Raw genomic sequence first — 20,514 nt, 5'->3', positions numbered from 1 at the left:
GTTTTTATTGAGTTCTAAAACTAGCAACCTACTTCTAGATCAGGCCGGTATGGTCAAAAAGCTTTTATTGGTTCCAAAACTGGCAAGTGGCAACCTACTTCTAGATCAGGCCGGTATGGTCAAAAAACTGCCCGAACCACAATAGATGCTCTTGCATGTCCTAGACCGACATCACACACAGCGTATCTGTAACAAACCAACCATTCCATTGAAGGTGTGCCCCCAGCCACCCACGCCCTTTGCCTCCCGAGCAAGGAAACTCTAGCCCCATTGCACATCACAACAACCTACAAGCATTCAGCTGAGACAGTGAGACAACTATAAACCGATCTACAAGCTAATGTTCCTGTAACGGCTTAGTGGTAAAAGAAAATTCTGTACAGGAAGAAACATGAGGTCCAGATATCATGGGAAGATGATTTCAGAAATGGAGAAATTGCAATTACATGGTATGGGTACAATTGTAGAACTCATAGACAGAGACAGTGAGTAAACAACATAAGGACCCTGGGGATTCCTTGGGGCAAATTAGTCAAAAATGTTACAAGGGGTAATGCACGCCCAGTTATGACAATCCATTATAAGTTGACAGGTCTTCTACTTTCGCCGCTTGTACCTGACAAAAAGAAATTAGAAAACCCAGTTTTAGAAATGAGGGTTCCCAGAAAGCACTGCCAATGTCATTTTCGTCTTCTCCTCATACTGCAGAATTACAGAACTGGAGCAAGTAAAACATCATTACATACCTTGATTTGCTCTTAAAAGAGTTCTTGGATTTCTTTGCAAAAGAGCTGTCCTTTTTCTTCAAGGCGCGGCCCTGTTTCCATTCACTCATATCATTCTGGAACAGTTCGTGCATTTCCTCTTGCCTAGTCTGCCCCTTGTCAGAAGGTTGTTTTGCCTTTTTCTCATTCTTTCCTTTGACAGCAACAATACCCTTTTTGCCCGTAGCCTTCATTGATTTTGCCCTACGATAAGCCACATCAACTACAGATTGGCTATTCTTTGCTTTCTTCCCTCCTTCGCTTTCCTGCAGAAACTCATTGAAGATTAGGAGGTGAATATAGCTCAGTTATTACAAAACTATTATATGCATGAGGTCAGCCCCAAGTACCAGTCTAGATTTCTTTTTAACAAGCATTCCCTCCGTCCCATGAATTTTTTCTTAGATTGTACATCCAAATTTAGACAATCTAAGACAACTTTCATGGGACGAGGGAGCACTATAATAGAAAGCTCCATTGGAAACAAATTTTAATTACAGTAGCCGCTGCTTTTTTATGGTTACTAACCTGAGCTTCCTCCTCATCTGCCCTGTCATCCTCCAGCATCTCCCGTTGTGCCTCTAATTTTCGGCGTTTCTTCCTAGGTAGATTTTTCTGCACGACAAGAGACAACAAGTCAACTAAACTATATCTGATGCACATTGCCAACTTACTCAAATATCACTTTAATAAGCACACCTCGCGCTCTCTTCTCCTTTTCTCCTTCAGACGAAGATCTTCAGCTTGCTGAGCGCTAACTCCGGAACCACTTTTAACTTGACCCATGGATTCCTTGATGGACAACAAGGCCAAATTTTAATCATATTACTGACATGTACGATTGACAGATGTCTGAATTACTAAGTACGAAGAATTCCATCAACATGCAAAGGAAAAAAATCTAATTTATATAGAGACAACCAATCATAAGGAAATTTATAGGGAAACATTCATGTTGAAATCTATAATGCATGGCTTATCAGTGCATCAGGGTAGCAGGGGAAAAGGTAACAAAAGTTAGAATAGCAGTACAAATAGCAGGCTGAGGCATGATATATGCACTTGTCCAACATGGTTTCAGGTACAGTGGCAGTTCAATTACATTAGAGTCTTTCCTTTTAATTCCAATTGAACATTTGGTGTTGCACATAGGTGTAGGAGCTGTAGCTATATTATTCACTTAATATTTCTCTGTAAGAAGAGTGACAGCTATGGTTACCAGAGGTATAACTATAAGCATCTTAGAGATCAAACTTGCATTCACATATACTCCAGGACAGCAGAGGCGATAGGGAAAGTAAGAGACTAATACTTTAATCTTAGAACCGAACGAAAATCAGACAAATAAAAGCACCCATATCACATTCATCATATACTTTAGTAGCACAAAATAAATGGGGAAATGAAAGAACACAAAGCAGAACAATCTGAAGTCTTAAAAAAGAAGCAATGGTCCAGTGGTATATATCTAATCTAACACATATAAAGCACAAGATTTTCCGATGCAACTACCATCAGATAAAGATATACCGCTCATAGAAGAACAAGATGAACCTATTGCACCCATATCACATTGACCATATACTTTAGATGCAGAAAAGCACGGGGAAATGAAAGAACACAAAGCAGAACAATGTGAAATGTAAAAAAGAAGCATCGGTCCAGTGGTATATTTCTAATCTAACACAGAAAGCAAAAGATTTTTAGGTGCAACTGGCATCAGATAAAGATATCATTCATAAAAGAATAAGATGAACCTACTTTAGCAGCCTTTGCCAAAGTCTTCTTTTCCTTTTCAGTAGCAAACCAGGTTCTCTTTGGGCGTGAGTATATCTCATCCTTGTGAGCTATCATATTTTCTGCCTGATAGTTACACAATGGCAGAAAAAATCAGGTATAAATATATAGACATACATATAACTCATTCTGATCTAAAGAAATAAAGAGTAATCTTTAACTTAGTGAAAATCAAAATTTCAAGAAGATATAACCTTTGTTGCTTCCATTTCAGCTTTCCGTAATGCCATTTCCTCCCTAAGATGAGACAGTAAAATAAACTATTAATAGCTGTTCAGGAAAAGGCGTACCATACAAACCATGAAACTGACCTTTCTTCTAGAATTATGTTAGAAATTTGATGTTCCAGTTGCTCGATTAATTTTGCACAGTCAGCCACTGGTTTCTCTGCAACAATGCGGCTTTTTAGCTGTGAACCAGCTTTCTTTGCCTGAAATATAATTCACAGATACTGGTCACAATCATTTCATACATTAACATATCTGTGATTTGAGTATTCAATTAAGAACTTCAAGGCTGAAACTGCGAAAGGCAGAATGCAAACTAATCAAACATGTCACTCATGGTCATTGGCCTGGCTCCTATGTAGATACAAGGTATATATTCCAACATTATTATCAAAAAAGTTAATAGTTTTGACATCATGGAAATGATCATAGCCGCCATAAGTAATTATCCCCATTTGATACCCTGGTACCAAAATTGATCACCAGATCTCCTTTAGAATCGACAGATTAGATTGGAATACAAGCTGCAGATAACAAATAGAACTAAAACACTTTCGTGAACACATCTATGACCAACTATACCATAAATAAGGTTGCAGATAATGAAATATAAAAATACTTACGATAGCTTTCAAGAGGGATCTATCATCATCGGTAACAAATGTCACGGCATAGCCCTCCCTGCCTGCTCGAGCGGTACGACCAACACGATGAAGATAACTGTAACAGCATAAAACAACATACATTTATGAAAAACGAACATAACCAAGTTTTGTTCCTAACATATGAATACATAAAACAAAGAATGTCATTAAAATTGGCAATGTGCGGTCTGTCATTAAATAAAAGTTTTGGGCTCTCCTGTGCAGTCAAGCTTTTACAGGTACACAAAATGGAAAACAAGAGCCTTTCAAGGTAGATCATGGCAATGCTGTCTGCGGGAGTTGGCGAGGTTTAAAGGGTACATGGTACAAAAAGATAACAGATAATGTTGTTATCTCTCTTGGAACACCAGGTGAAAAAGAGGATTATAAGATATTGAGCTGAACTTTTCTGTTGTATGGTACATCAAATTCCTCCGGAAACTGCATCACAATAATTTAGTTGAATTTATACCGAGAGTAACTGTAACTAGTACACACAATGATCCATGCTGTATCTTCTGCAGAAAGCTAATGGATCTGGTAGTTGACATTGATAACTAAACCACGTAGAACAAGAAATTTCCAAAACCTGGTTAAAGAAACAATACAGGCTCTAGGCTAATTCACGTGGAGGCCAATAAACAGACCACAAATACATGCATAAAGGATCCGGACTAAAGGCAGTTAAATATGTATATTGTCAATGAACAACAACTTCATCCAGCATAGTTCTAACACCAAAACCAGATGTAAAATTTGTGAGCAATTAATGAAGCACAGAGCCCCAAGTATAGATATCAACTCGAAAGGAACAATACTCGTTGCGAACATGGGCTGCAGCACTGATGCATGAATATAACCTAAATAGCAGCAATACCAAATTACCACAATGGTGTAACTGTCTTCATGTATTTGCACTTACGTTGTGACGTCACGTGGGCAGGCAAAATTTATTACTGTTCGAACACCAACAATATCAATACCCTACAAGTAAAAAAAACAAAATCAACAAAACACTCAAAATCAACAGAAGTACTCCCTCCATCCTGAAATAAGTGACTCAGATTTGTCTAGATTCGCATGTATCTAAACAATCCGAGTCACCTATTTCTGGACGGAGGAAGTATTTTTCTTTTTTACATGCCCATTTCAATTTCTGGACGAAAGAAAACAGGAAAGTAAGAAATGAATTGTGTAAAATAATATTGAAGATCTGAAAGAGAGGATAGAAATTAAAAGTCACTTACACGCGCTGCAATATCAGTTGCAATCAGGATATCCGCCTCTTGTTTTTTGAATTGTTCTAATGCCTACATAAATACAAAAAAAATATTAACTAGCGAGGAGACGTGATACCTTGCATCGAACGAAAATTTCAAAACTAAGGAATTTGGCACATGTCATAGTTTGCATGTCTACATCTTTCAATTTTAATTTTGAGAATTTCGAGCTTAGATTTGTGTTATGTACGTGTATAGCACATGGCCCCACACATCAACAACTTAGGAGAGGATCCTCATAACTAGTTTATCCTTTAAATTAGGAAAAATCCAAATATGGTAGGATCGAGATTCAAGTCCAGATCCAGTAAGTTGTCCTGAGACTGTTGTACAGCTTATGAAATCAAGCAAGAAAATAGAAGATTAATTCTTCCCCCATGCCACAAGTTGCCAAACTAAAATCCAGTTAGTTCAAGTGAAATAATCCCAAAATGGAGATGGAGTGCATGCGACAGCAAGAATAGTTGGAATGAAAATAGAAAAATAATTAGAGCAAGAAAATAGATGTAAAAATGAGTGAAATAATCCCAAAATGCTCAGGCAAGCCAAGATGAAAATTTCATAGTGTCATGGGTAGGGAACCCAGCCCCTAGCACCTAGCCAGAAAGAAAAAGGTCCTAGGACTAATCAAAATTGTGGAATTTGGGTGCATGCCACAGTTAGATTGTTTAGGAAGGTGAAAAGGAAGGTGGGATGTCTACATCAAGTGACTAGGCTAAATCCTAAGAGTCTAGTAAGTAACATGCCATTTAATCCAGAACAGATTTCATACACAATCTGTCAAGCTATAAATTATAACAATGCTATAAGCACCTTTTACTCGGTGGACATGCTGGAAAATATGAATTCAAAACACAAGAGATAACATCACCATACAATGAAAGTGAAGAAAATAAAGATGCTAGAGAAACAAAGAGTTCACTACAGCAAAGCTAACATGGTAGACATTAAAGGTTCTAACAAATAAAATCACCTCAAGCCGCTGCGCCTGTGTAAGGTTGCCATGAAGTTCAGCAGCTTTCATCCCAGATAGACCAAACATTATTTTTAACCTGTGAGCAGAATGCTTTGTCCCACTACAAGGTGGGATGCAGCATGAACAAGTTAAAATAGATATGGTATTGATCCAGTAGAAAGCAGTAGTTCATCTTGAACATGCCTTGGATAGCAGAATAAGGAGTAAAGCCAGCTATCTTTACTGTACTGCTCGAGAAGATGAAGCTACAGAATAGGCAGAAACTAAAAAGTCGGACATGTCTCAGAACACGAACCTAAAAATGATTACTCTTTCCTTGAAGGTCTTCAAACAGAGAGCAAGCAGAACAGCTTCTTGATTTGCTTCACGTGATCGTCTTATTCTAACTACCCTGTAAAAAATGGAGAATAATGATAAAGAATAAATTATATATAGATCTGTATAACAGAAACACAGTTAATCACAAGACAGCCGTTGGAAAATATTAAACACGCAAGGATGAGAAAGAGCATACTCTTCGGTCAATGTTGCAGGGCGTTTCAGCGATGGATCGGCTTCAAGACGAATTGGTTTGTTTAGTGAAAGTTTCACAAGTTCATCAATTTGCTCCGTCATTGTAGCAGAAAAGAGCATTGTCTGCCTTCTTTTAGGACACATGCGAATCTGCGCTTATCAGCAAACAGAAGCACATTAAGGACGAGCCCACTGGAAATGTTGTAAATTTTCTGAGTAACAGCAGAACTTAATATCCAGTCTCCGCCACCCATCGCCCCCCCACATCACACTGGGGGTGGGGGGGATTCAGATTTTTAACACAGCTATAAAATCTCCAAACTCCAATTGTCTAAAGTAAGATGATCAACGAATAAATCTTATAATTGCTTGAGAATAACTCAATTCAATTGCTCTGCCAGTCAGACTCCAATGGTAAAACAATCACAGACCAAATAAAAAACTACACAATGACAAGAAAGCAAGAAATTAGCAGTTTTTGGCGGTTACCAGTTCATTAATTTCAACACTGAAACCCAGTTCCAGCAAACGGTCAGCTTCATCAAGGATCAAAATTGCAAGATCTTCAAGGCCAACAGAAAGGGAATTACGTAGATGATCTATTATGCGACCAGGAGTGGCAACAACAATGTCAGGATTTGACCTTAAAGCTACCTCTTGTACCTGTGTAAGTACATAGCATACCATCAACATGATATTAACACGAGAATAACGAACAGCATTCAAGCAAGAAACTATACAGAATAAACAATCATAAATATTAGTGACTACCATTGCAAATTCAACAACGGCAGCTTATATAAATACCAAAGATCAAAGGTCACAGTACAGTTGATACAGTGATGGAAAAGGCTGGCTGGACACATGGCATTCAATCTGTCAGTTTCATGTAAAATTAATAGTACTATAGCAAAAAAAAAAAGGCAACTGCAATAAACAAAATTTCCGGTTATTTTTGTCTCTTTTGAAGCAGTCTATTACCCTAGTATGTCAGATTTTCATTCGCACACACATGATAGAAATAACACACTCTTTTAACAAATGTATGACAAATGTATAAGAATTGAACGCCTTGAAAACAGGCCAGCTCCATATGCAGACATGACTACAAAAGGATTAGAACATGCAGTGTCTTCTAATTCATGGACGAAAGGTTGTGTGTTCTGCAGAGAAATATTTACTGCACCGGAAAGGTGCAGGCATAACTCTAGGCAAGGTTGAACAACAAAATAAAAAGACGCAACGGAATACCTTCGTTGGAAGTCCACCAACTATGAGACAGCACCTGATATCGGTAAACTGGGCTAATTTTTCAATCATACTGTGGACCCTGCATTTATTGGAGTATGAGTAGTAAGTAAAAAAATAGCGTTGAAACAGGAAATGCTGTAATAATGATGATGAAGCTTGTGATACATTACGGGATTAAGCTCATGTGCTATGAACCTATAAGCCTACAACAGGTGGAACCTTCTATACTGAACTACTGAGAGTCTGAGAAACTGGCATAGCACCTATTTCAGCCAGTATTACAGAAAATCTTGAAAAATTGGTGCAATAACATTGACAGCTCATCGCTTTGTGGTCCAGACACTGCTTAAGATAATCCACGTGGCTGATAACAAGAGGATGAAGGGGAACTTATACAAAAGAAATAAGATCTATATGACTTAGACCATTAGGGAGGTGGTGAGAGAGGTCCCTCCCAAGGAAGCACGGATACTTGGATACGTATCCGATAAGCGATACGGGGATACCGCGATACGGCAATTTGTAAAAGACGTAGATACGGGGATACGTTCATATATATGTAAATATTTTAAAAAAATAAAGAAATGAAATATTCCTCATAGGATTAACATGGATGTGAATGTTTTCCTCCACATCCAACATAGATATTTTAATAATTAAAGAAGTAAAATTCATCTCTAGAAATCACACAAATCAATAGCTAGTAGTTGGGATGCATTTTCTGTAGTTGTTGCCGATGCTCTAGCTCGAGCTTCCAACTGAAGATCAAAATCTAGCACTAGTCATTGCTTATCTGAATGGAGAAGGGATGAATTCCGAGATCAAAATCAATCGTTCGATGGGGATAGGGTGGAGTGGAAGGATCAACGGTAGAAGATGAGTGGACGGTGGGCTGGCTCAAGTACCCCTCGAGTATCCTTTGGGTATCCCTCATGTGTCCGTAATTTTCTATTTTTCTTTAATTCAAAAATTAGCGGATACGTACGGGATACGTATCGGGAAGTATCCGGGCAGTATCCCGTATCCGAGCAGTATCCGATACCGGTACGGCAGAAAAGCAAAGTATCCGCGCTTCATAGGTCCCTCCTGGTCTTGGAATGAGGAATGTGCTTTCCTTCCATGGAAGCATAACCAAGAAAAACCTTGTTTGTGTAATTTATTCTTATCTTTTGCTTCTTTTGAGAAGCAAGGAGTAGAGGACACAGCCTTCACGTGTACACTTGATTTCAGAGCAACAAGTGGGGTCTTTGTGCATTAAGATATATCATGGGTCCATAGTGCTAAATAATACTGTATGTTGCAGGTTTCAATAGATTTTACCAATAATTCTGTATATTTCTCAGAATATTTGCATTCTTTACTCTTAAAAAATATACATATTGATGCAATACAAAAGAAAAACTACATATTGGACGAATCCATGAACCAGATTTTCTTTTGACTTATTGCCTAATCAGCAGCGAAATTGAGTCGATTCTGACACCCATGTTGGAACAAAACAAACTTCAGCCTTCAAATGTGCGTTACAAAAGCTCCTTAAGACAGTGTCAAGATACAGATACTTGCTAACAGCCCAACAGTCTCAAATCATAAAAACAATGTGTTACACCAAGTGATATCATCTCCAAAGTGCAGATTAAAGCATATCACCGGAACATCGATAATTTACCAATAAACCAGAAGTGCAACGAAATAACTATTAGACAAAAGAGGCAAATGGGCTGGGCCTTACGTAGGAAAAAACATATTGGAGCATAAATAATTCATGAGCTAACATGAAAGATGATAATAGAAACAATGAATATAAGAAACTTACTGAGCAGCCAACTCTCTAGTTGGAGTAAGAATAAGCACCCTAATAGCAGGTATACGCTTTGGCCGGAAAAGCAGACGCTCCAGCACAGGCAGAGAGAAAGCAGCTGTCTAATTTAAAGAGATAAATTAATATTAATACTTCAAACTTCGAAATGCTTCATGCAGGGGGTTCTGTGTTCATTAGAGATACCTTCCCTGACCCCGTTATAGCGCTGCCACATATATCCCGCCCTGTTAATGCTAAAGGTATGCATGCAGCCTGGAATACGCAGAGTATTTAGCAAAAAGGAAATCAAGAAACAAATTAAGTAATGATAATGAATAACTCAGGTAGTAACAAAATATGTTTATTGATCAACTGAGGTAGTTGCTCACAAGAAATGTGGGAAGGAGGTATTATGGTCTTTCGCTGTGCTGCTTCGAGTGTTCAATGGATTTGCAAGAAAATAATCGAATTTAAGTTCACAATCACACCTTGGGTGCAAATATAGAGGTTTGGCAAATTCTACCAAATATACAAAGGCTTGACAACTTTGGGCGCAGTCTGCGGTTATGCCTTAAATTAATGCATTTTGTTAACTAGTGATACTTTTAAAAGTAAGTAGCGAGCCATGTAAAAAGCCAAGAAAACTTGAGAATCAATTAATGTATTCAAGCATATGATATGAGATAGTTATATCCATCAAGACAGCATTGAGAATAGGTGCGTTATAATATATACTCCATGTATTACAAAGGTCTTCAATAATTCACCATATGATGCTCCAAATGACTGCTAAATCAGTTATTATGATCTAACCTAATGTCTAGAGCAAAAGTGGCCATGATTCGTTTCTTGAGTAATTCGAAGGGAATTTCACGGTACCAGAATGCAGAGGTGCAATACCAGCTGAATTATCATGCCCAATGGGCCATGTTTATGCTCGTTTCACACCTTAGAGTGTGATTTAAGTAGTTAACCAACCATAAAATGAAACAATATTGTTGAAAATATTAAATACACATGACTTACAGTTTTAAATCATACGACGACAAAACTATAATTGCGAAATACTATCACAGATAATAAGCATGTTTCCAGATTTATCGCAAATTCATTATCAGCGGACTTAGACATTTTAGGATGGCCCCACAAGCCATTTTTGGAGAAGAAAAAAGAGTTGACATATCTGGTAGACAGAGGGTGGCATTATTTTCATATCATGTTGGTCACAGCCTAGAGAAGAGTTGCAGGCGCAAACCTGAATAGGTGTTGGTTTCTGGTAGCCAAGTGCTTCACAAGCTCGAACGAGTGGGCGTGATAAGTTGAGCTCAAGAAACGAATTTGCGCTGAACGACGCTCCTTCCGACGACGCGAAGAACTTGGAAGGATCCGGAGTGCCGCTCTGTTCGGGTGTATCATCATCCTGTGATTGCAAGGAAGAAGCATCTCGTAACTTTGTATCTACTGCAAGAGTATTTTAAACTAACCAAACTACCCGCCCTCCTGACGAATTGGAGATAAGTAAAAGCGAATTGGCAGCTAGACTAAATAAACAGAAAAGAAGGGGGAAGTAAAATGGCAAGGAAGCTCACCTCCTGTGCAGCCTCTTCTTCTTCCTCCTCCTCTTCTCCTTGCTCAGGATCAACATTCACTTCGCCATCCTCCTCCCCGCTTTCATCCTCGTCTACCTCCTCCTCCCCCCCATCGCTCTCGTCGTCGTCGTCGTCGCTGTCCTCTAGCTCGTCCTCCTCGTCCCCGCTCTCCGCCTTCACCGCCTCATCCTGGCTATCATCATCAGCAGCAGCAGCATCCTCCTCTTCCTCCTCGTCCTCTGATCCGTCAGGCATAGAGGGGTTGCGTCGGCCCCTTAGGGCCTGGGAGATCTTCTCGTCGATGGAGGTGGTGCGGCGGCTGGCGTGCTCCGCCGCCACGGACTGCGCGTACGTGGAGAACTCCCACGGAGACTGCGCTGGCTTGCGCCGCGCGGAGGCCGCCGCCGCCGCCGCCTCGTCGTCGGAACCGTCCGGGTCGAACCGGAAGTCGGGGTCCATGTCGGAGAGAGAGAGAGAGAGCGACGGAGGGAAAGAAGTGGTTTTTCCGGCGGTGGGGAGGAGGAGGAGGCGAGGGTTTATTCCAGGGTTTCGGTTCCTGAAGGAGGAGGGCGTCGGATGGGCTTTTTGGGCCGACGGAGTATAATGGGCTTTCTGGGCCGACGGAGTATGATGGGCTTTTTGGGCCGACGGAGTACGATGGGCTTTCTCTCGGCGTACGGTGACTACAGCGGCCCGACGGGCATCCCGTTCTCCCAGCCCAAACCCGGTAAAACTTCGCCGGTCGCCTCTGCTGCTTGCGACGGCCGTCCCTCCACTCCGGTGAACCCTTGGCTCGTGGTAGAAGCCGGCGCCGACGCTCTCCCGCTCCCCTTCCAGCTCCAGTGGATCCGATCCGTCTCTCTATTCGGTTGCCTCCCCTACACATTTCAGAGCCCCGTCGCAGACAAGCAATGGATCGAGTCGGCAGCGGCGAGAAGCACCTCGAGGACTGCACCGTCTCCAAGTTCGTCAACTCTCCCTTTCCTATGCCCAAACTTTCCATTCTTGATACTTCAGTCACGACCGGTAGACCCATCGAGGTTTCGGATTCGCGGACGCTGCCCGCCCACCAAGTGTTTGTTGAAATGCTTCAACGCATCTCAAAGGAAATGCCTGAACCACAATAATTCCCCACTCTTTTCTGCTTTTCCTTTGAGGGCAAAAGAGGTCAGAATGGCACACTTGGCTTGGAACTGGCTTGATTGAGTGCAAGAGAGGTTAGGATGGCGCATTTCACGCCTTTGAAGTATGGCTTGGAATGGGCAGTTGTATTATGGCTTGTTCCTGATGTTGGGATAGTGTTTCTTGATCCATGCTATAAGGTCCCAAAGTAATGTAAAGAGCAGAACCTGAACTTGTCGACATGGTAGGATGTAACTTTTACCCATAGATGCTCATTAAGCAGCACAACATGCCTCCAGTTGCTTTCCTGTGAAACTCCCTAACCATCTACAACTTATATCACCTAACCCCGTGCTCATCTTTTGTTGGATCATCGTCATGTCTTTGCCGACACAATATTTGATGGTCAGCAAGATGGATAATCATGCCTTTTAAAAACTGAACACCATTGGGTAGAGGAATATGTTTCTCTTGGACACTTTACAGTTAACTTACTACGTACGGGTGGGTGAGCACTATAGTATATGTTTGCCCAACATCTCGAGTCAGCCAAGTTCATAAGGCTATCTCATGCATCTTTAGTACTTAGGTTAAGGCTCCGTTTTAATGCTTGCTTTAATAGAATTAGAGGATTATATTTGTGTTTAAGAAAACTAGATGTTGTAGTGTCAGATAGATATGATTCATACATATACGTGAACTGACTTCATGTTAAGGTACCCACATAACTGTGAACTAATAAAGGTATGCAAACAGCTATGGGCTTAACAAGCCTGCATATACTTGGAAACTTTCAGAGTAATGGTTTGTGCAAATAATAACTCGAGTGAACACACGCTGTATATTTTCTATGCATTTATCTTTAAGATGATATAAACCTACCACTGTAAACCAAATTTAGCGCAGAAAACGGTCATGCATCTGTAGATTTATGAACTTTGCAGATGTATTGTCTGAAACGATGGGCTATAACAAGCAGCTCTTTAGGCAGCAGTTCTGCTTGTAATATGCTATGCTGACACAACTTCCCATATATGCATGCAGTGCCCTCGGAACTTGGGTCTTCTCCGTTGCTGGTGCTCTCCTTGCTATTCCTGTGGGCATAAAGAAGAAATCCTTCGCTCCACTGGTGTTCTTTGGCACTACTGGAACTATGCTTGACATCATCATGGGCATTAGCCAATGTGAGAGGGAGCATGCGGAGCGGCAGATGAAGCTTTTGGAAGCGCAAAACCTTTCGGCGAGTGCTTCAGTAGAGGGTGAAAGCTTGACCGAGCCCTTCACCCACGTGGACAAGTGAAATGCATCTTGCTGTTTTCTTTTCTGAATTCCTGGATCTAAAGGCCATGACTTATGTGCTCATGTGTGAAACATACTATCTCTGAACGTTGGAAACCTTGCTGTTCTTCCTATTTCCTAATAATATGTACTGAGCAATGGTCAGTGTGAGCCAGTGTTAGTCAAATACTATGTTTTATAACCTTTTGTTTGATATAATCAAGTTGATGACCTTCATTTGTATGTGGGCAGCTCTTGGAGATGTCATGGTCCTGTTTGTGGGTTTGGTAGTGGGTACTCGTCACTGCCTAGTGCCTGGTGGACTAAGCAGTCATAGCAATGTCCTAAATAAAGAAAAGTAGGTTAACTAAATAAAAATACAGTATGATAAACCAAAGCCGATATTGAGATTGATTTTTTTTTGTACCTAACGTCTTTGCATCCCTCAATCATGAGATATTTAGGTAATGCAAGCTGTTTAGTGATTGTTAAGGCATGGTTCTATGTGGAAAATAAAGAACACCTTGTTCAATAAAAAGCAGATATTGAGGTATATAAAATGGGTATGGCCGACCCATTTTTTGTAGCTATATAGTCAAAATTTCACCATTTTGCAGACTATAAATCTGAGGCATTGGGCTCCATCTAATGATGGAAATCACACGGATGAAAACTTGTGTATTCCGAAAGAAGGAATCGCTTGAATGGTACAGTGCTTTTTCTACAGTCATCATTTCCTCTCAGATTGCTTAACAAAACCATGCATTCAGCAAACTTGCGTTCTCAGTTTCCTGTAAATTGGCAATTTTACTCGTACTGCCTGCAAACACTTCACCAAAATTTCCAACTCAATAAGTGATCTATCTCCAAGGAGATCCAGGCTTAGCCACAACTATCCCCTTACTTGGCTCTCAATACGCCAAGTGTTCGAAGATGAGGAGATCTCCACTGCACCAATGGCACTGAAGCTCCTGGTATTTTTTGTCTATATGTATCTTGTCAGCATACGTCAACACGTTAAATAGCCCTGCCCTTCCCTCAACTCAAGCCATCTCCACACTCACGTCTCACTCTTGAAGAACACGACACAACTCCTGTCTTAGCAGCGCAATGACGACCACCAACATGTCACTATCCTCCTCGACCTTCGCCGGCAAGGCAGTGAAGAACTTACCGTCATTAGCACGTTTTGGCGAGGCTCGCGTGACCATGCGCAAGACTGCGGCAAAGGCTAAGCAGGTTGCCTCAAGCAGCCCGTGGTATGGCGCAGACCGTGTGCTCTACCTCGGCCCGCTCTCTGGAGAGCCCCCGAGCTACCTAACCGGTGAGTTCCCGGGTGACTATGGGTGGGACACCGCTGGGCTCTCGGCTGACCCTGAGACCTTCGCCAAGAACCGTGAGCTGGAAGTGATCCACTCGCGTTGGGCCATGCTCGGTGCGCTCGGTTGTGTCTTCCCCGAGCTGCTGGCTCGCAATGGCATCAAGTTCGGCGAGGCTGTATGGTTCAAGGCTGGCTCTCAAATCTTTAGCGAGGGTGGTCTTGACTATCTTGGCAACCCTAGCCTTGTCCACGCGCAGAGCATCCTCGCCATTTGGGCCTGCCAGGTTGTGCTTATGGGTGCCGTCGAGGGATACCGCATTGCCGGTGGCCCACTCGGTGAGGTAGTTGACCCACTCTACCCAGGCGGTAGCTTTGATCCGTTGGGCCTAGCGGACGATCCTGAGGCATTCTCGGAGCTCAAGGTTAAAGAGCTCAAGAATGGCCGCCTCGCCATGTTCTCCATGTTCGGCTTCTTCGTGCAGGCTATCGTCACCGGCAAGGGCCCGCTCGAGAACCTTGCTGATCATATTACTGACCCCGTCAACAACAACGCATGGGCATTCGCTACCAACTTCGCTCCTGGCAAGTAAGATGTCATCAATGTATAGGCCGTGCGCACTATATATGACTCATTTATGGTGTGGTTTGATTTGTACCACCACGATGTAAATTATTGTTGTTCAAGATGAACGATTTCAATCACGAAAAATTCTGGGCAAAAGCATGTGTCTGCTCAGGCTTCATGTCCTGCGCCTCGCCGTTCAATATTCCACAGAGCAACACCCAGGCGACTTCAGCTTGATTTTGTGGATGGAAAGCCAGAGTAAAACTGACGTCCATTCATTTATGCATCGCTCAGTTGCTTGGAATTGCAGCAAAAACCCGCCTCTAAAAGTTAGGGGCTAGGCAGGGTTATGGATGTTGATTGTTCAATCCATATGTCTAACATGAAGATTTGCTTCAAAGATTGACCAAGACCTTCGGTTGCAAATTTCTAAATAATTATTCTTCGATGGCCGGTACCTACCTTAGATAAAGTAATCTAGAAGGTATACTGCCACTCTTGCCTGCCATGGTGCCACCTGCCATGAGTGGCGACACTCTTTCTCTTGTGTTGTGTTTGGATGCACACAGTTGGGTCTGAAATTGAATTTGATTGGGAATTTCAAAACCATCATGGAAAGGAAATTGCTTCAGTTCGAATTCAGTTGTTTGGGTCTGCTTAATTAAAGGGTGGTATCCAATTCCAATTCTTGTTTCGATGTAGAAACAATGAAAAAACGCATGTGTATATTATTATGAATGTATGTTATTTTGCACACACAATAACATTAAAATAATCGAAATAAGGTGGGTTAAATGTGCTAAGCCACCGCCAAAACTCCAAAACTTGGTAAATCAGATACTATAAGATGACAGTTATATTATGGTACAACTCCCTCCTTCTCCTGTGCTTAAGAAGTAGTTAAGTCAAGGAGTCTCTGGTCATCACTATAGACGCGTTTGGCACTTGTGTCAAGCAGCCAGTGCCCACTGTACAAGTACAACTATGGAAAGACATTGCAAATAATTTTATAGGCAATATAAGTAAATTCACGTTGCAATATAGAAAATGAAATACTGCAAAGCTAATGGTAATAGTTGTCATATTCAAAAGCTTGTCATACCGACTATGAACTGAGCGAAGTAATAAAACTACTCGTTTACACATCCAAAAAACAATGGTAAAAGAATGACGACCAACTTGTGTAACTTCCTGGAAACGGGAGTAAAAAAACATATTATATTCACAACAACTAGATTGGAAAAATATACAGAAAAGAAATAACATTCAACAGAACATATAAAATGACATGGGACTCGCATTGTAGAGCCCCTCGATCTTAAATATATCAATCACATCATCACTCATCATGGTAGAAAAATCTTTCTTCACATAGCAAATCATAACATCACTCATGAACTTCTCACCCATTTTATTCCGCAAAACACTCTTGACAATATTCATTGTTGAAAAGCATCTCTCTGCCGATGCATCCTGGCGTCAAAATTAACACCAACTTTAGAAGTTGATACACCAAAGAAAAATAAACATGCTTCTTTTTTCGATAAAGAGAGTTTTATTATTTAAAAGTTTTAGGAATTACACCTGGCATCTGCATATCTGAGATGCACATAGCCGTTCCAATCCAAGAGTTACATCAAAAATAGAAATACTAAGGCTCTCTACAAGTAATCATGACAAAATGTAAGAGCGTATATGGTGATGGTGGGACAATGTGTAGATTATGTTGTCATCCATGTGGGATAAAAATACCCTTCGCCGCGTCCTCCAACCATGACACCTCCATAAATAGGTCATGATGTTTCACACGATGTAGAAACGACCATGAATGAAGTGTAGATATGCACCAGTAGATGGCATGCATAAGTGAATCATTTTTATCATTAAAATACTTTGTCATTTCTATAAAGTCATAGCAACCAACGGCAACTATTCTCACCCAAATAGGTAGATTAAATCTAGGATCCACAACATTGAGTCAATAGCCGAAAATATTCACAACGGTACATGGTGGATATAAGGTAGGACCTATCTGGATGGCTGACCATATAGATCTAGCAATCTACATTGGAATGATAAGTGTTTTATAGTTTGTCATTTTTTCATTTTTTTCATTTTCTTAGGTCTCGTCTTGGAAGACACACGTCTGACTTCCATGCCAATTGTGTTTTACAAGATTATCGTTGGTAAGAAATACACCACGACGAAGGTACCATGAGAAAACCTTTATTTTAGCAGAATCTTCATCTTCCAATTTTTTATTATTATCAACTGGCACCACTTGTAGGAGTAGAGCTCTGTACATAGACTCCACCGTTACCACTATCGTGTAGATTCCAATGAAATTCATCGGTGCCGTAAGTTGAATTGACCAAAGCCAGACATTATAGCAAAGCATTCCAAGATGCTAGCCTAGGACCAACGATACTTCTCAACGACACAACTGGTGGTCAAGTTTCCAACACCTTAGCGAGCGTACCGCTTTTATGGCGCACAGTGTAGAACAAGGCCGGATATTATTCTTGGAGTGTGGCATTATCTAGCCATTTATCCTCCAGAACCTAATTTCTGATACATCCCTAGAGAAAGAACCATGTGGGAATAAGAACTTCTTCATCGCCATTAGTCCTGCCCAGAAATGTGAGTCTCCTGGTTTCCAATAAATCTAAGACAATGCACTTGAGCCGACATATTTTCTCCTAAGGAGGGCTCTTTTCTTCACCTCGAGGTTATCAATTTCAAGTCCTCATTGGTCTTTATATATGGCGGTAAACCACGGTCCACTTAGTCAGTGGATCTTTCTTTCTTTCATTATCACCTTGCCAAAAGAATCTTGGCCGTAAATAATCTAGTCTTTATAAGACTCCTTTTGGAAGTTGGAAGAATGATATCATGTACACTACCATGTTACTTAGTACTTAGTTGATAAGAACCAATCTTGCTCTGAAGAATAACAACTTGCCTTTCTAGTCTGGTTAACCTAATTTGTAATAGCTCCTCCACCAATTTCCATTTAGTGTTTATAAGTCTCCGATAATGAAACGGAATACCCAAATATCTGATAGGAATCCGGCCTTGTCCGTAGCCAAACAATTCAGCATACAGATTAGCGTCGTCTTGGGTCTTACCAAAACAAAACAATTCATTTTTCGTAAGTTTATATTTAGACACAATAGTTGCTCGAAAGTTGAGAGAATTAAGTTTAGTTTCTTTGCCTTCTCGATGTCATGTTCCCTAAAGAGTATTGTATCGTCGGGATATTGAAGAATGGATAACCCTCCATCGACAAGATGAGAAACACTCCTTCAACTCCGCCATCAGACTTTGGGTTTTCAATCATGACGGCGAGCATATCATCCACCGTGTTAAATACCATTGGTGATAGTGGGTCACCTTGACGTAGCACTGATACGTCGCAAACGTACCTATAATTTTTTATGCTCCGTGCTTGTTTTACACCAATTTATATATGTTTTGCTCACACATCGTTGCACCTTTATACATTTTCCGGCACTAACCTATTAAGAAGATGCCACACTGTCAGTTCCCTGTTTTCTGTTGTTTTGTATTTCAGAAAAGTTGTACATGAAATATTCTCGGAATAGGACGAAACAAAAGCCGAAGTCAATATTTTTCCATAACAAAGACAGAGTCCAGAGGGGGGCGAAGAAGAGGCGCAGGGCGGCCAGACCACACCTTGGCGCGGCCTGGCCTGGGCCCACACCAAGGGGTGGTGTGGACCCCCTTGGCTTCCACCAACCTCGCCCTTCCGCCTATTTATTCGCGATCTCAGGAAAAACCTAAACACCCGAGCCTCCGTCCACGAAAAGTTCCATCACGGCCGCCATCGCAAACCCTAACTCGGGAGGGTTCTGAAGCTCTTCCCGGCACCCTGCCGGAGGGGGAGATCATCGCCGGAGGCATCTACATCGCCATGCCCGCCTCCGAAGTGATGCGTGAGTAGTTCATCCCTGGACTATGGGTCCATAGCAGTAGCTAGATGGTTGTCTTCTCTAATTTGTGCCTCATGTTTAGATCTTGTGAGCTGCCCTACATGATCAAGATCATCCTTATGTAATGCTACATGTTGTGTTTGCTAGGATCCAATGAATATTGAATACTATGTTGAGATTGATTATATATTCTTGTCATATGTTATTTGTGATCTTGCATGCTCTCCATTGCTAGTAGTTGCTCTGGCCAAGTAAATGTTTGTGACTCCAAGAGGGAGTATTTATGCTCGATACTAGGTTCATGCTTCTAGTTTTTTGGAAGAGTGACAATAACTTCTAAGATTGTAGATGTGTTGTTGCTACTAGGGGAAAATAATAATGTTTTATCCAAGGGTAATTCTATTGTTTACTTTACACACATTCACTACAAAGGAAGACATTTTTTTTGACAAATCACTTTCGTCATATTAAGGCCAATTTTCGTCAAGGATTACTTCGCGGTGACAAAATTTGATCGTCATGGGGTTCGTCAAGGAAGCTCCGTCATAAAATATCGGGGGTGACGGTATGCATTTTTTCGTCAACGTCAAATGTTTGATGGTGACGACCTACAAATTCGTCAACATCAAAGGTTCATTGTTGACGAGACGAGTTTGTGTTGACTCGCCAAAACCCACCGGCGGGCAGCGGCCTTGTCAACACCGTAGAGCCGGGGGAGCCTAGAGCTGCGGCTGGCCGAGACCCTCCGAGCGACGGCCCGCAATGCTCTTCTCGGTCACACGCGGCGTTGCGAAGTGCAAGGGCGTGCCACCTGACCTATACCCGGTCGTGGAAGGTGATGAGGTTGCCTCGCTTAGTTTCTCGCAGGGCATACATGTAAACGTTAAATACGAGCCTCGATCGGCTCTCGGGTTATCCCGTGAATCGGCTCAAAGAGCCGATCCACCCATGATCCGTACGGGGTGCACGAATACTTGGTGGTCCTGCTTGATCAAGATGAAGCTAATGAGATCTACGACGATTTAGGGTTTTCACCGCATAACCGGATCATCCTACTCCAGAGTTGGGCCTTGCGGCCACGCACGGTGCTCGCAAGCCGATCCTAAACAAGGCCAAAAAACCAACATGAAGTTGATCCTAGGAACATCCCGTTTAGGACTTGCGAACGCCACCCTACGTGCCACCGGATCCTCCCCCCATTGTAAGGCCAAACTATTGCGGATATTAAACTAATCCTTGTAGAACAAGGAGCAATCGTAACGGATCGGATCTACTAAATAATGATCAAGCGGGTGCCGCCCCCACACCCGAGACGAGGCGTGAGGACGGCTAGATATGCAAGGGTAGCACTACGTAAGCATGCTTAAACGAAGAACAATGCTAACCCTAACACATCTAATGATAACTACGTTGCTCGCCATCAAAAACGCTTC

The 20,514-nt window shown here is 41.6% G+C and overlaps 3 protein-coding genes across 3 annotated transcripts; 2 read left to right on the top strand and 1 right to left on the bottom strand.

Annotated features, from left to right (window-relative positions):
* Positions 1 to 405: 405 nt before the first annotated feature.
* LOC124654882 (DEAD-box ATP-dependent RNA helicase 28-like) lies at positions 406 to 11,301 on the bottom strand. Its single transcript, XM_047193858.1, has 20 exons — positions 10,903 to 11,301; positions 10,843 to 10,872; positions 10,509 to 10,673; positions 9,458 to 9,526; positions 9,269 to 9,375; positions 7,453 to 7,531; positions 6,691 to 6,864; positions 6,203 to 6,351; positions 5,984 to 6,079; positions 5,686 to 5,788; positions 4,680 to 4,742; positions 4,355 to 4,416; positions 3,412 to 3,508; positions 2,873 to 2,991; positions 2,756 to 2,798; positions 2,526 to 2,627; positions 1,464 to 1,556; positions 1,293 to 1,379; positions 747 to 1,030; positions 406 to 616 (listed from the first exon to the last, which is right to left on the bottom strand). Exons 1-20 carry the CDS (start codon positions 11,299 to 11,301, stop codon positions 598 to 600), a joined length of 2,340 nt encoding a protein of 779 aa, XP_047049814.1. The 3' UTR covers positions 406 to 597.
* Positions 11,302 to 11,574: 273 nt separating this feature from the next.
* LOC124655384 lies at positions 11,575 to 13,498 on the top strand. Its single transcript, XM_047194288.1, has 2 exons — positions 11,575 to 11,806; positions 13,009 to 13,498. Exons 1-2 carry the CDS (start codon positions 11,754 to 11,756, stop codon positions 13,262 to 13,264), a joined length of 309 nt encoding a protein of 102 aa, XP_047050244.1. The 5' UTR covers positions 11,575 to 11,753; the 3' UTR covers positions 13,265 to 13,498.
* A 781-nt stretch (positions 13,499 to 14,279) lies between these two features.
* LOC124658163 (chlorophyll a-b binding protein of LHCII type 1-like) lies at positions 14,280 to 15,272 on the top strand. The gene has a single exon (XM_047196582.1). It carries the CDS (start codon positions 14,353 to 14,355, stop codon positions 15,151 to 15,153), a length of 801 nt encoding a protein of 266 aa, XP_047052538.1. The 5' UTR covers positions 14,280 to 14,352; the 3' UTR covers positions 15,154 to 15,272.
* Positions 15,273 to 20,514: the final 5,242 nt, after the last annotated feature.

The sequence above is a fragment of the Lolium rigidum genome, chromosome 5 (assembly GCF_022539505.1).
Source record: "Lolium rigidum isolate FL_2022 chromosome 5, APGP_CSIRO_Lrig_0.1, whole genome shotgun sequence".
Taxonomy (NCBI): domain Eukaryota; kingdom Viridiplantae; phylum Streptophyta; class Magnoliopsida; order Poales; family Poaceae; genus Lolium; species Lolium rigidum.
The sequence above is the reverse complement of the archived record's forward strand: the minus strand, read 5'-3'. Positions and strand labels throughout refer to the sequence as shown.